The sequence below is a fragment of the Helianthus annuus genome, chromosome 15 (assembly GCF_002127325.2).
Source record: "Helianthus annuus cultivar XRQ/B chromosome 15, HanXRQr2.0-SUNRISE, whole genome shotgun sequence".
Classification (NCBI taxonomy): domain Eukaryota; kingdom Viridiplantae; phylum Streptophyta; class Magnoliopsida; order Asterales; family Asteraceae; genus Helianthus; species Helianthus annuus.
This window is the reverse complement of record NC_035447.2, coordinates 129,747,801-129,764,398: the sequence shown is the minus strand read 5'-3', so window position 1 is coordinate 129,764,398 and position 16,598 is coordinate 129,747,801. Positions and strand designations below refer to the sequence as shown.

Sequence of the window (16,598 nt, the reverse complement as noted above, 5' to 3'; positions counted from 1 at the left end):
AAACATCTGACCGAATCAGACCATTTCCCTCTTAATGGTTAAGTTCAGATCCAAACAAACAGCCCCTTAGATTAATAAGTTAAATAGGTTGTGTTTGGACACACAAGCTTAATCGTGTCCGGGTTATGAATAATGTTTTAACATGGATAAACATGAGTTGTCTTCATGTTAAATAATTTTACACACAGACCTGAAACGATTTATTCCCTTAGATAAAGTTTAATTGATATCCCTAACTTTTTATTCATAAGATTGCAGGGTGTGGGGCTCGTCACCTACTCGTCGACCTCCGATGCGGACCAGTAGGACCGCCCCTTTGGGCCCGTCATTGTCCGGAGCTAGCCGCCTGCAACGGGGCTCTTTCCTATTAGAGTAAATTACGATTTTGGCCCCTGTGGTTATATCACTTTTACCCTATTAGCCCCAAATAGATTCTTTTAACATCTGTGCCCCCATGGTCTCTATAGCTAACTATTTTGGCCCCTGACTCTAACTCAACCCATTACGATTTTGGCCCCTGTAGTTATGGTTAGACTCAGGGTAATGGATAAAGTTAGACTCATGGGCCAAAATAGTTAGTTATAGAGATTATGGGGACACATGTATATTAAAAAAATCTATTTTAGGCTAATAGGGTAAAAGTGATATAACCACAGGGGCCAAAATCGTAATTTACTCTTCCTATTATCTTTCACACACATATACATACACACATATATTGAGGCCCATCCCCACATCTTAGGTCCATCCCTTTAGACTCATCCCCACACCTGCTAACATGAGCGCCTATATGACGGATATCATTTGAGAACTACCCTCCTCCACACCTAAATAATCTAATGTTTTAATATTTAAAACACATAATTCAAGCCAAAAAAAAGTATAATATTAAATGGGATAACAACAGAGTAGGTAAGATATTGGTTAAAATAGCCAAGACTCATACCACTTGCTGGAACCCAGAATATTTATAATTTTATTTCACTAAAGTGTCCATTGTGGAGTTAATAGCTACAACCCAAAAGAGTCAAATCACACACACAGTGGGTCATCATCATTCACATATATATGTTTTTGATTAACAACCGGAGTAAATGCTCAATAGATCTGTTGGTTTTGCCTCATCTTCTCCACTCAAGCTTTATGAGATAAAAATTAGCCCCTTTCTCAATTCCAAAATTAGGGTTCTTTCTTTCACCATCATTCTTTAAAATTTTAGGGTTTCAGTTTTCTTTTTTGTTCTGTGTCTAGGGCTTAGAATTTTCTTGAATCTTGATTCACGGTGGTTCCTTTTTTCTGGGTTTTATAAATATTTTTGTGGGTTTTTTTTTTTTATTTTGACTTTATTATCCTTCATGTTCTTCTTCAATTTCTTATATATGACTGCACACAGCTGCATTGACCTTTAAACTTTTGGGATTTATTTTCTTGTTTTTTCAACTCAAATTTCAAAATTAGGGTTTGGATTATTCAAGACAGGTTATTTGATTTTGGAATGTTTTAAAGTTGGTTCCTTTTTGCTAATTAATTGTTATTTTTTGCTGCTTTGATGCATCTTTCACTATGGAAGCCAATTTCCCACTGTGCATCTTTAATTTTGGACAAAAGAAACAAAAAGAAAAATGGGTCTGATTCTGAAAACCCTTATGCATCAGATGATAAAGTTCTCAGGAGATTACAAGAACATAAACTCAGAGAAGCTCTTGAAGAAGCATGTGAAGATGGGTCACTCATCAAATCACAAGATATTGACTCTGAATCTGCACTCAATGATCAAGATGAACAATTGGGCCGATCGCGGTCTCTCGCTAGACTCGAAACTCAAAAGGAATTCCTCAGAGCAACCGCCCTGGCTGCTGACCGAACATTCGAGTCTGAACAATCCATCCCGGATCTGCATCAGTCATTCTCCAAGTTCCTCACAATGTACCCAAAGTATCAGTCTTCAGAAAAGATTGATCATTTGAGGTCAGATGATTATTCCCATTTATCCGAATCTGTTCCTCCTAAGGTATGCCTTGATTATTGTGGATTCGGGTTGTTTTCGTTTCTGCAAACAGTTCATTATTGGGAGTCATCTACATTTAGTTTATCTGAAATAACTGCAAATTTGAGTAATCATGCTTTATACGGTTGTGCTGAGAAAGGAACGGTTGAACACGATATAAAGACTCGGATTATGGATTATTTAAACATCCCTGAAAACGAATACGGTCTTGTTTTCACCGTTAGTAGAGGTTCGGCTTTTAAGCTGCTAGCCGAATCATACCCGTTTCACACGAATAAGAAGTTGTTAACGATGTTCGATCACGAGAGCCAGTCGGTTAATTGGATGGCTCAGAGTGCTAAAGAGAAAGGTGCGAAAGTTCAGAGTGCTTGGTTTAAATGGCCGACGCTTAAACTTTGTTCAACCGATCTACGAAAGCAAATTTCGAACAAGAAGAAGAAGAAGAAAGATTCGGCTACTGGTTTGTTTGTTTTCCCGGTCCAGTCGAGAGTTACGGGTGCTAAATATTCTTATCAGTGGATGGCTTTGGCTCAACAGAACAACTGGCATGTGTTGCTTGATGCAGGCGCGTTGGGTCCTAAGGATATGGATTCACTCGGGTTGTCTCTTTTTCGACCCGATTTTATCATCACATCGTTTTACCGGGTTTTTGGGTTTGACCCGACTGGATTTGGGTGCTTGCTTATCAAGAAATCAGTGATAAGAAGCCTTCAAAATCAATCGGGTCATGCCGGATCCGGTATCGTTAAGATCAGTCCGGTTTTTCCTTTATATTTAAGCGATTCGGTTGACGGGATGCCGGGATTGGGTGGAATGGCGGGAATCGAAGATGATGAAGTCAGCGGAAATGGCGATGTAATGTCGGAAAATCGGCCCGGCCCACAATTACCTGCGTTTTCTGGCGCGTATACTTCTGCTCAAGTGAGAGAAGTGTTCCATACAGAAATGGAGCATGATGACATCTCTGATAGAGATGGGGCGAGTGCGATTTTTGAAGAAAGTGGGAGCTTATCGGTCGGTGAAGTGATGAAGAGTCCGGTTTTTAGTGAAGACGAGTCATCCGATAACTCGTTATGGATCGATCTTGGACAGAGCCCGGTGGGGTCTGATTACGGTGGCGGTCAGATGAACAATAAGCACGGCGTTTCAACGTCTCCCTTGCCACCGTTTTGGTTTACGAGCGGGAACAAAAACAAACGGCTAGCTTCTCCTAAACCGACCGCAAAGATAGCTAATAGTCCGATATACGACCACGAAGCTCAAATGTTGTCATTTGATGCAGCTGTTATGTCGGTTTCTCAAGAACTGGACCGAATTAAGGAAGATCCACACGAAGATTACTTTGTGGAGGCAACAAACAATACTCCAAATAATCACAATTTTCACGAGATCGAAGAAGAAGAAATCGAAACAAGCAAATGGGAAAACGGGTCGAGCTCGAAAATCACTTCTCAGGCAAATGAAAGTGCGATAAGACGGGAGACCGAAGGGGAGTTTCGGTTGTTAGGAAGGAGAGAAGGGAATCGGTTTCCGGGTAGTCGACGACTTTTCGGGGTCGATGAAACCGAGCAAGATAACATAAGCAAGGGAAGTCGTGTATCGTTTACTTTACAAGAACAGAGTAAAAACGGAGAGTTTTCAGCCGCGAACATCGAAGAAGATGATTATATTAGTGATGGAGATTACGGTGAAGTTCAAGAATCGAGTAGAAGGGAACCCGAGATCAGGTGTAAGCATCTTGATCATGTAAACATGTTGGGCCTCAATAAGACCACTCTTCGTCTACGGTTTCTGGTCAATTGGCTCGTGACGTCACTTCTTCAGTTTCGAATACCCGGTTCAAACGGGCAAGACAGCATACCGCTGGTTCATATTTACGGGCCGAAAATAAAATACGAAAGGGGCGCATCCGTGGCATTCAATGTTAGAGACAGAAAAAAAGGTTTAATCGAACCCGAAACCGTTCAGAAATTGGCCGAACAGAACGGGATTTCGCTTGGTGTTGGGATACTTAGTCATATACGGATCTTGGATAGCTCGAAAGGGCAGCGCGGGGCTCCAAATCGCGAAGACACGACACTTTGGATGCCGATGGAGACCGGTGGTCATAATGGGAAAAGTGGGTTAATCAGGGTTGAAGTTGTGACTGCTTCTTTGGGGTTTTTAACTAACTTTAGTGATGTCTACACACTCTGGGCTTTTGTTGCAAAGTTTTTGAATCCAGATTTCAACACAGAAGGTGGGCTTTCAACCGTTGTGGAAGATGAAGAATAATATACATACAAGATGCTTACAAACTGTAATCTTTATCATCATCTTAAAAGCGCGAAGTCGAACGAACAGAACCTGCTGCTTACAAACTGCATTTTTGAAAGTTGAATTTGCCACTTGAAAATGATTTTGTGCTCTTTTATCTTTTTTTTTTTTTTTTCTAAATTGTGTTTGTTAGAGCTTAAATCGTTGTTGGCGTTTATGTTCGACGAACGCTTGCCAAATCGGATATGCGATGGAAAGATGTAAATTAATCTGAATTTGTTTCTTTGAAACAGATGTTTGGAGGATTATTGTGATATCTAAATCGGGTACAAACTGCATTTTTGAAAGTTGAATTTGCCACATGAAAAAAGATTTTGGGCTCTTTTTTTTTTTTTTTTTTTTTTTTTTTTTTTTTTTTTTTTTTCTAAATCGGGTTTGTTAGAGCTTAAATCGTTGTTGGCGTTTATGTTCGACGAACGCTTGCCAACTCGGATATGCGATGGAAAGATGTAAATTAATCTGAATTTGTTAATTTGAAACAGAAGTTTGGAGGATTATATTGTGATATTTGAATTCACATAAGGTTTGATGAGGATGGTAGGACATAGCCAGCAAGTGTTGTTTGCCATATGTGTTTGATCATTATTAGAATACCACTTTCCATATGTTTGATTTAGACTAGAAGGAATGGTGTGGGGAGGATGGGCCGCCACGTCACCGCCATGTAAGCGGGTGTGAGGATGGGCCTAAAGGGGATGGATCTAGGGGGTGGGGGATGAACCCCTTTATATATATGTATGTGTGTATGTATAGGTGTGTGTGAGTGGGTGAGGCCCGGCTTGGGCGGCGAGCAGCGGACGAATTGGACGGGTCTGGGGCGGCGACGGAGCAAGGGGGTGGAAGGTTTGGGGCGACGAGCAGCGGACGGGCATGGGGACGAGCCCATACCTTCCAGTCTTACACAGTTTTTCTTCGTCCACAAGACTCTTTGGTCGGTCTTAAAGTTCAAAATTGTAATAAACCAAGGGAAAATCACATGAATTTCCATTTTAAGATTTTTATTTATATTAAAATAAACAAGCATTTTAATCAACTTTACTAACGTTGCCCCCAAAGGACTAGTGAAAACTCTGTAGGATTTAGGATTAAGATTAGCAGGTATGTGAATTAATCCTTCTAAAAAGTATATACTAAAGTCAAATTGGTGCGAGTTCAAAGTCTGCGGTTAGTTTGTAATATTGGGGGTTGTCTGTTCAATCACTGTAGATCGCCCTTAGCATCTTGTTAAGGGTTTTTGGTTCTTTGTTTTCAATATATCATCCCATTTTGCCAGCCAAAAAAAAAAAAAAAAAATTACATGCATGGCCACAAATTTATTAGCCTAATATTGGGGGTTGTCTGTTCGATCACTGTACATCGCCCTTAGCATCTTGTTAAGGGTTTTTGGTTCTTTGTTTTCAATATATCATCTCATTTTGCCAGCCAAAAAAAAAAAAATTACATGCATGGCCACAAATTTATTAGCCATTGACTTGTAAGATGAAATATGACAGAGTATATGAAAATCTCGCAGTGGGCCTTTGGGCAGGCGGGTTTTCTTCGGAACTGGTGGCTCGGGTATATATCCAACTCTGACCGTTATAGAGGAAGGGATGCATTTGCTCGATTAAGGGCATCCCAGGATGCTTATATGGTGATTTAGTTCGCCGTTCAAAAAAATAAAGCTGGAATGACACCGGTACACATTTCAGTCAATAGGAAGATGACACAGGATAACGCTAGTAAATCTTGTAAAAGCCTATTGGCGGATGAAACCTTAACCAATAAGAAGAAGATGCCGTGAAAGGTATACATATGCCCATGTGGTGTTATTTGCACCATAGTTTAATCGGTCAAATGGCAATAAAGTTATGTTCCCTTTAATCAAGGGTGCTACTTTCTACACCCCCTATTTACTTTTTTCACCCCCCTCCTCTCACATACTTACAGGTGGGGCCTGCGTGGGACCGACAGTTTTCCTCTTACAAAGGGGGGTGTAATCAGGGAGGAGGAGGGGTGTGTATAGAATGGGCCATAATCAATAGTCAATTCTTTTAAGAATCTTGGTGATGATGGATCGGGTGAAAAGATTGGCATAAAGCAAAATAACATAAACTAATGGAGACAATGTTTGACAATCTTCTTTTTGTTGTTTTAGCACATCCTCTTAAAAAGTCATCATAAACTTTGCAAAAGTCCAACTTTAGTCAAACCAAAAAATGATTTTAAAAGACAAGAATGTACATATAAAGCTGTAATCTACTGTACTGATTGATCTTTTTTTATGTGGTGGAGAGACTCTAGAATCCAAGATTTTGGTGTCTTCTTCACCTACAAACAAGCACAACAATGAGCCTAACCATGTACACGGTGTGACGAGTAAATGTGTTTGCTAATCCGTAAATGGGATGAAAACGAACCGAGCTACTAAAAAAACTCGAAACGAGTCGACCTGACGAGCTCAAGCCCGAGCCTAAAAATAAGCTTGTTTAGTAAACGGTCTGAGCTTAACTTATCGAGCTCGAGAGCTTAAAAACCTATTATTTATATAATTTTTATTTAATATATCAAATATAAATTCATTTAATAAAATTTTGATAAAATAACTAAATTTAATAAAAAAATAATAATTATAAATACTATAAGTTAATTAATAAATAATAAATGAAACGAGCTTGAGCTCGTGTCTAGTCGAGCTCAGGCTCGGATCGTTTGCACTCCTATCCGTAATATTAAGAGAAGTGCAGCTTCCAATGCAGACAAACTCAAGGATGGTTTGGATCATAAATGGTGCATTTACATACTAAAAGAGGTTAATGGGGCCCTTTTGTTTAAACGGGGATGGAGGTATAGGACGGTAAATTATAATCTGTGGAGGAAAGTGGTTGATGCCTACCATGGCAAAAACAATCAGAGATGTTTTCTGTCGTTTAACGGTAACATTAATGGGTGTTGGAAAAATATTGTGAAATCCAGTTCCTGTATTAAAATTAATGGTAAGGGTTTAAACCAATTGGTCTTAGGTAAGATTGGGAATGGGGAAGATATTCGTTTTTTGATCGATACATGGGTGGGCGATCTTCCTTTTATGGACAGATGGCCACACTTGTTTCGGTTGGAATTGTTTAAAGCTTGCAGGGTTGCAGATAGAGTGGACTCGAGTAGCGGAAATGGTGGTTGGTCGTGGAACTGGTCTAGAATGCCCGAGTCTGAAGTGGAGCTAAAGGAATGGCAGGAGTGTCAAGAGACTCTTAATGTGGTGATGATCTCCAGTTATGAGGATTTGTGGGTTTGGAATGATGATAGCCAAGATGGTTTCTCGGTGAAGGCTATCAAAAAGGCGCTAATTAACGACAGAGGTAATAGTGATCTTCCTATTTTTGATTGGTGTAAATGGGTGTCTATCAAATGTAATATTGTGGCTTGGATAGGCAACTTGGATAGGCTTGCTACAAGAGTTAATTTAAGAAGAAGGAACATAGACATTAAATCGGTTATGTGCCCTTTTTGTTTCGACTATGTGGAATCAGTGGAGCACCTTTTCACCGCTTACTCTATGGCTAATCGGGTTTGGTCGGAGTTTAGTGTGTGGGGCAAAATCACTCCGGTATATATTTCCGAGTTCAAGGACATTCTGGATATTCACAATTTCGCTCAAGTTGGTAAGAAAGCTAAAAAGATTATTCAAGATTTGGCGATTATCTCGTGTTGGTGCATACGGAAAGGAATGAACGAGTTGGTTTTTAATCAAATTAGACGAAGTCCGCAAGATATTATAGGGGAGATTAAATCGAGAGGTTATGCTTGGGTAAAAAATAGAACGTCTTGTAATTATATTAGATGGGGTGACATGTGTAAATTGTTGGATATTTATGTCCGGTTCGATAAGTCAACGCAGCCGACCGGGTCTTGACCCGTAAGAGTTACACCTTGGGCAACGAACTAAAAATCCACTTAACCTGTTTAACTGGTAATTACGAATGATATGCGGGTATTAATCTGAGAGACGGGTACATGGACCGGGTGGGACAAGAACACTCCTCTACGCCACTTGTTGCGCATGCACTCTTGCATCGCCACTTGTCGCGCACCTAAATCTTGGCCAATGGCATCGCATGCGCTATGCATGTCCGCCACTTGGCAAACATGCATAGATCTTCATCCATTATTTATATGCATGTTGGTCTTGCACTTGGGGGGGTTGGAAGAACTTGAATACAAAACTCTCATAACACCCAAAACCTTAACCGGCCATAACTGCTGCCGCCTAGCTCGCCGCCGCCACCGACGCACCGCCGGCCCATCCTGCTGCCCCCGTTCTCCGGTGGTCGCCGCCGCCTGCACCGCCGGCCACCACAGTCGAGACCCGGCTCACACTCGCGTTTCTCTCGTTCGTGTAACTAGCACTTGTTCGTTGAACATCGGTGTCTCAACCGGTTATTCACTAACCGAAGGTATATCTAAACCCCCTATGGTTGATGTTCTATTTCGTGTTTGCATGTTGGTGATCTTGTTCCATTACGGATGTTCCTTGGTATAAAAGTGTTAGTGTCATTTTGCTACATACGCTTCCGTTGCTTAAAAATGTGTATATAATTTTAACTAGTTAAAGTTTATTTTAAATAACGTATATATATATACACATTTAAATTGTCAAAAGTGTTTTGACAAATCTTTGTAACAAATATACACATACATATATGAACCGGGTTCATAAAATAAAAGTAAAATTATGCCACGGACATCCTTCAGTGGTATCAGAGCCGATGCTCACCACATGCAAATCAAAACCGGTCTTTTTTTTTTTCACCGGAATATTAAGTCACAAACTTTAAAAGTCTAAAGTTTTTGATTTATTTTTTATTTTGGGCAATATATACATTTTGGTCATATTTTTAATTGTTAATATTTGGTTGACCAAAACATGCCCAAAGAAACTTTTGGTTATGTTGAATCTGTAAATCGGGCGTGACCTTGTGGTTGTGTTTATGTTTGGTTTTGTTCATGGTTTTGGTCCATTTTGCGGCTCAAAGTTGTAATAGACTAGTTTATGGTTTTGGCCCATTTTGTGGTTCAAAGTTGTAATAGATAGGCTTTTGTTTTTGTTATATTTACTTGTTAAATATTGTTGATACGAAGACCCAAAGCAAACCCGAAGCAAAACCGAATGCCAAGAGGAGTCTTGGAGTTAGTGGGAGTCGCTCAAGACAACAAGAAGCACTCAAGTCCATCCTTGTGGTTGTTTTGTGTTTTGTGACCGTGACCCCCTTGATCTTGCTGCTTGGCTCTAGCAAGATCATAATCATGCCCATATGATTTACATATTCATTTTTGCTATTATGGTTGCCTTTAATAAATGTTATTACACTTCAACCTAATACCAAAACACATTCTTAAAAATGTTTTTTAAAAAATGAAATCAGGAAAAAGCAAGTTCTAGCAACTTGCATATTTCTTTTATAACCACTAGAGTTTTATAACATGTTTTTTCTCACATCTTTAAAACTCATAAACTTAATAGTATTCACTATTAACTTTAATTGGTTATTACAAGTCGCGACAAACTTAGTTTTATAGGTTATCTAAAACTAATTGTCCTGAGAGGTAAAAGGGTCTTTTGGTTATGTCGCAAATTTAAATTAAAACCGACTATAACGACCCTATTTGGTAAAAATTAAAATCAATGGTCTATGCCAATCCTACTACTAGTAACACTTGGGGCATAATGCGAACCATCAGTGTTGGAGCCACAGCACGACACTTGGTGTCTAGTTTATCCTTCCAAGGTGCAAGGGCTTCGTCGACACATCCGACCCTTCCTCATGTGACCGTTTTAGGACGACTATTACTTTTCTTCTCGTGTTTACGTGCCCCAGCTGTCTCGAGAATAAAAGTGGCATAGATGAGGCCAAACATATCAATGCAAGGACAATAGGTTATCCTCGCAGCCTCATAAACCTCGGGAGTTGTGCTTTTCTCACAATTGACAATCGTTGTCAGTCCGCTTTAACCTCTTGTTAATGTTGCATGCCCCAGTTGCCTTTAGAAAGAGCTTCTAACCGGATTCTCATTCCTTATCGTCTCACCTCACGAAATAAGGAGATATACATCAAAAATACTAATTAAAATCACCTTGCTTATATAACAGATGTCTAATAAAAACAACTCCTTCATATTCAAGTCGATACTTGAAAAGGAAAAGAAATAAAGATTTGAATAACACCAACCTTCTCGAATGGTGCCGCAATCTGAGAATAGTTCTCAAGATGGAGGAAAAGCTATATATCTTAGATGGCCCAGTCCCTACCGAGCCTGAAAGTAATTCTATTACTGCTCGCAAAGCACTGGAGAAACATAACGTGGATGCCGTTGAGGTAGCCTGCCTTATGAAATCCACCATGTCTCCTGAACTTCAGAAGAACATGGAAGATAAGGATGCTTATGACATGATCCAAGCAACTGAAAGGCATGTTCGAGAAACAACCCCGACAGGAGCGACATGACACCATGAAACAACTTATAAGCTGTAAAATGCTGGAAGGATCATGTATGAGTACTCATGTGCTAAAGATGAAATGATACATTGACCAAATGAACAAACTTGGTTATTCCACAAAACCAACCAAGTTCTAATGGTCAAGTCTGGTGGTGTTAAGAAGCCCAATAACAAGAAAAGGAAACATAAGAGCAAAGGCAAGAGAAAAGTTGTTGTTGCTGCCAGAAATGCCACTAACAACAAGCATGTTGCAAAACCACACCCTCCTAGGAGCGGCAGGGCTTTGAATGCAACCAAATGAGCACTGGAAGGGAAACTGCCCACAGTATCTAGCCAAGTTGAATATGAACAAGACCAATAACATTGGCACTTCTTCCGATATTCTCATTTATGTTATCGAACTTTTCACTGTTTCTAACAACACATGGGTATTTGATACCGGATGTGGTTACCACATCGTTAATGTCTTGCAAGAGCCTGGAAAGTGGAAGAAACTGAAACAAGGCCACCTGGAACTCATAGTTGATAATGGAAAGAAAGTTCCAGTTCTTGTAACTGGAACATTTTTGTTTTTCATGTTCCCCTGGCCTTGTAGTTACTTTAAATAACTGTTTATATGCACCTGGTTTGACTAGAAACATTATTTCAGTTTCTTCACTGTTTGAACAAGGATTCAAGTACGTTTTAATGGTTTTTCTATTTTAGCCTACTTGAATGATGTCTTTTATTTTGAGGCTAAACCTTGAAATGGTATTTATGAGATTAATGTTCAAACAAGTAATAACATATATCATCTTTCTAAACGTAACAAAGCTGGCATAATTGAAAAATATGTATGGCATTGCAGACTTGGCCACATAAGTAAGGCGCGCATAAAATGGCACCAGTCCAAGGGGATTCTTGAATCCACTAGACATGACTCCTTTGATGATTACGAATCTTGCTTAGCTGGCAAACTCACAAAGCACCCCTTCACCGATGTTGGTGAACGAATCAATGGTCTTCTAGAACTCATTCACATGATGTATATGGCCCTTTCAGAACCATGACTAAATACCAGCTTGATAGAAAGATAAAAGTACTTCGACCAGATCGAGGTGGTGAATGCCTCAGCTTTGAATTTCTCAATCATCTGAAAGAGTGTGGAATAGTTTCACAACCTTCTCCACCTGGCACACCCCAACTTAATGGCGTGAGTGAAAGGTGAAATCGAACTCTACTTGATATGGTTCGATCGATGATGTGTAGAACTAACTTGCCTCACTCCTTTTTGGGACAAGCTCTTATGATCGCTTCTCGAATTGTCAATATAGCTCCGACTAAAAGGGAAACAAAAACCGCCATATGAGATATGGCATGGGCGTAAACTCGATTTGGAATACCTTAGAGTATGGGGATGTGATGCATACATCACAATTTCTACCATCCTGATGCAAATGTGATTTCCATCAAACGGAAGGGACACTTTCTCGAGGAAGAACTTCTTAATCGAGAAACTGGAAATAATGTGGTTGATCTTGAAGAAATTCGAGAACCACAAACAACCACTAATGTAGTCGGACTGTCTGGTCAACAAGTAGTTCTTGCCAATGAATCAGATATAAAACACAAGCGTTTGCAGAAGTAGTAGAATTCGTAAGGATCTGATAGATGTTTATGGCGTCTAAAAGGTCCCGAAGTCTTATTAGTAGCTGAGTCTAATGACGAATCTGCTAACTACAAATCTGCAACCTTAGATTCAGAATCTGAGAAATGGCAAGAAGCCATGAACGTCGAGATGCAATCTATGCATGACAATCAAGTATGGGACTTGGTTGAGCTGCCCCCGAATCACGGGCAATAGATAGCAAATGGATTTTCAAGAGAAAAACCGATATGCATGGAAATGTACACACATATACAGCACAGCTAGTTGCGAAGGGTTTCACTCAAACTCAAAGTATTGACTATGATGAGACCTTCTCGCCCGTTGCTATGATTAAATCAATCCGGATATTGCTTGCCATAGTTGCGTACTATGATTACAAAATATGGTAAATGGATATCAAAACCTCCCTTCTTAATAGACATCTCTCTGAAGATGTCTATGTGGTTCGGCTTGAAGGTTCCGTCGATCCTAAATATCCAACTAAGGTGTGCAAACCCAATAAGTCCATTTATGGAATCAAGCAAGCATCTCGTAGTTGGAATTTTTATTTTGACTAGAAGATCAAAGAGTTTGGTTTTGTCAAGAATGAAGATGAGCCTTATGTTTACAGAAAGGTTAGTGGGAGCACCATATCATTCCTCATCTTGTATGTGGATGATATACTAATCACTGGAAATAACATCCCTATACCTAACAAAGTTAAACACTATTTGGGATCTTGCTTCACAATAATAGATCTTGGAGAAGCTGCTTACATTCTAGGAATGAAGATCTATAGGGATAGATCTAAGCGACTTCTAGGGCTAAGTCAAATAACGTACATAGACAAAACGATGACACGCTTCAAAATGGAAAACTCCAAGAAAGGAGATGTTCCTATGACTAAAGGAACCGTGTTGAACAAATCGCAATCTCCTTCAACGGACATTGAAATGAAGCAAATGGAAGTAGTTCCATATGCTTCAGCCATCGGTTCAATCATGTATGCTATGTACTAGACTTAACGTGTCATATGCTTTAAGCATGACCAGTCGTTTTCAGCATAGTCCTGGCATTGCCCATTGGACTGCAGTAAAGAACATTCTGAGGTACTTGAAAAGAACCAAAGATATGTTCTTAGTGTTTGGAGGAGTGGAAGAGGAGCTCACTGTAAGGTGTTACACTGATGCTGGCTTCCAAAGCGACCAAGATGATTCTCGCTCACAATTAGGATCCGTATTCACTCTCAATGCAGGAGCTATCTATTGGAAAAGCTCCAAACAGAGTGTAGTGGCGGATTCAGTCACCGAACCTGAATAAATAGCTGCATCAGATGCTGCGAAAGAATCTGCTTGGATGAAGTAGTTCATCAGTGACCTCGATGTGGTTTCAAGTACTCAGAAACCAATCTAGGTGTTCTGTGATAATGCAGGAACCATTGCTCAAACCAAGGAGCCTACATCATAGGGTTAAGCACATTCTAAGAAAGTTCCACTATATACGGGAAATACTGGAATGAGGAGACATCTTAATAAGCAAAATAGACACAGATCAAATGTAACACCCCGTGTTTTCGAATGTCAAAGTCAAAGTCCAAGTCAACTTTGACTTTCTTTGACTATAGATAGTCTATTTTATGTTTTAGTTGCATTATGTGGAGTAAGTGTTGTAATCAGCAAGAATCGAAGTAATCGAATGTGTTTTAACGCGAACCGATCTACGACTGTGAATGATAGGAAGTAACAAAGCGATAAAGTTAACTAATCAACAATCAAACTGATCTAACGATCATCGAACTCGAGATTCGAATTATGCGAATTGTGGTATTGTTATACGTGTGTGTGTGCCTTATGTGTTACTTGTGCGTGTTTACTTTATGTTTGGTGTGGTATTCAAGCAAATCAATCGAAAATCGAATCGAAACTCGAAAGGCAATCGAACTCAATCGAAACCGACATCGAAACGTGACTTATAGAAGATTGTATGTTAGATATAGTCCCAACTACTGAAAGTAATTTGACTAGGAACCCTATCGTATTCGTATCATCGTCCATCGAAATCGAAACGTCGAAAACCGTCACGAAATACTCAAAGTGTGACGCGGATCGAACAGGATGCACCCGGATCGAACAGGCCAGCCGATCGGCTAGCGCCGATCGAGCAGCCCACTCGATCGGAGCTCCTGGCCGATCGGCTGCCACTTTCCTCTTTTGGAGCCTATAAATAGGGCTGTCATTGTCACACTTTCCATTTTTGGAAAGCTCTGACCGAACCAGCCTTCTTCTTCACATTTTCTCAGATTTCTCTCAATCCCGGTAAGTTTTCACTCTAATTCTTGTATGTTTTTGATCATTACTTGATTCTACACCTTTCTATCTTTCAAAACTTGGATTCTAACCATGAAATCACCAAGATCTAAGTGTTCTTGGGTGATGTCATCATGGTGTTCTTGAAGAACATCATGTTTTGGCCTCATTCAACTATGATTAGCTTAGATCTAACCGATTTCCACATAAACAAGCTAAGATCTATCAAAGATCTAAACATCCACAGATTGTGAAGGATTGAAAGAAGGAATCCCAACTTTCTTTCAACTCTTTTACACTCAATGCCTTCAACCGATAGAAACAGAGCTTGAACCGGCTAACTAATCATTCAAACAGTTAAAAGGTTCAAGATTCGGGTTCTATGAACAAGGTTCATCGATTTCGGGTGAAACTCTAAACCGACATTCCGAACCGTTCACCGGCCGGACTTGGGTGATTCCTGTCCGAGCCAAAGAAACAAGTAGGAACAGAGGTTATCATAGTTCAACACGTTGTCAAGGTACCTTGAAAGAATGACAAATAATCAAACAACCAAGTGTTAGACAAAAGGCCGACCAGGTCAGACTTGCTGGCCGAACGGCTAGGCTGTTCGAACAGCCCAGCCGATCGGACATGCCAGCCGATCGACCGGGCCAGCCGATCGGCTAGCACCTGGTCCCACACTTTTAAAAATTTCATGAAGCATAGTATTGAGGGAGAGATGTTCGATCGAACTGTGTTTGGTGAACATTACTCTTCGGATCATGAGATACTATACTTCAACACTTAATCGTTTTCACAACTCGTTCGTAGCAGGGAATGCCAGCCGATCGAACAGACTGTTCGATCGAGTGACATTCAGTTGAGGACCAATTCTGAAGTTTTTAGCCGATCGAGTGAGCTAGCCGATCGAGTGAGCTAGCTGATCGAACGAACCGTTCGATCGATCGACTTGAAAGGTAGGAACACTTCAGTGTTCTCAAATACTGCAACAAAAACTTCAAAAGTTCAAATCCTCAAACACAAACACACCAGAGGAAGAAACAATCCACTCGAATGGCCCAGCCGATCGAGCCTACCGGCCGATGGAACAGGACTGTCCAACCGAACGTACCAGCCGAACGAACAGCCCGTTCGATCGAACCTGCCGTTCGATCGACCATCCCATTCGATCCATTCACACTTGTTTACTTTTCCGCGTTACTTATCGTTATGCTATCGAACTATTCAGGCTAACCCTACTCTCAGCGCTCCCTTCAATCCACAAGCAACCACTGTGAGTATACTCAATCCCTTTTTGCTTTTAGCACTTTTGGGTGTTACATACGTTACCTATCAAATCACGATCAAACACAAACTGTTTGAACGCTGACCATTTGCATGTGCTACTTGACTAAATGAATGCTGTTTATTATGTTTACACGTGGAGTGCTATCTACCTGCCTTAGCAACATAGTACTATAGTTTGGACTCAGCACCCGTTTACACGGGGGTTGTTAAGGACAATTACTTGCATGGATTACGGTGGTAATCATGTATTGCGAACCGTCTCGGACGGTCAACCCGCAGTCGCTGGTATCGATGGTCCCATGTCGATAATTAACATGCATCGTTTTCCTCTGTGTACGTGCCTGGTTATGCGTAAACTATTCGAACTCTATATGCTATTATCAAACTTGTGTGCTCACCTTTACATTTTATGTATTGACTTTATTTTAACGTATGTGACAGGTAATTAGGATGCTTATTTGCTAGGAAAGTGAGGCTTGAATAAGTTTCTAGAAGCCCCCAACAAATAGTTGTCTGCCAAGAACAAGCGTCTAAGGCATAGTTGTCTGTAGATCTTGTCCTCTGGCATTACAGCCA

General features: G+C 40.3%; 1 protein-coding gene across 1 annotated transcript; it reads left to right on the top strand.

Annotated features, from left to right (window-relative positions):
* Positions 1-953: 953 nt before the first annotated feature.
* Positions 954-4,611, top strand: LOC110912446. The gene has a single exon (XM_022157155.2). It carries the CDS (start codon positions 1,550-1,552, stop codon positions 4,280-4,282), a length of 2,733 nt encoding a protein of 910 aa, XP_022012847.1. The 5' UTR covers positions 954-1,549; the 3' UTR covers positions 4,283-4,611.
* The last annotated feature ends 11,987 nt before the right edge of the window (positions 4,612-16,598 follow it).

Excerpts from the sequence above, each read along its gene's own strand:
- LOC110912446 (XM_022157155.2), top strand. The coding sequence starts at position 1,550 with ATGCATCTTTCACTATGGAAGCCAATTTCCCACTGTGCATCTTTAATT.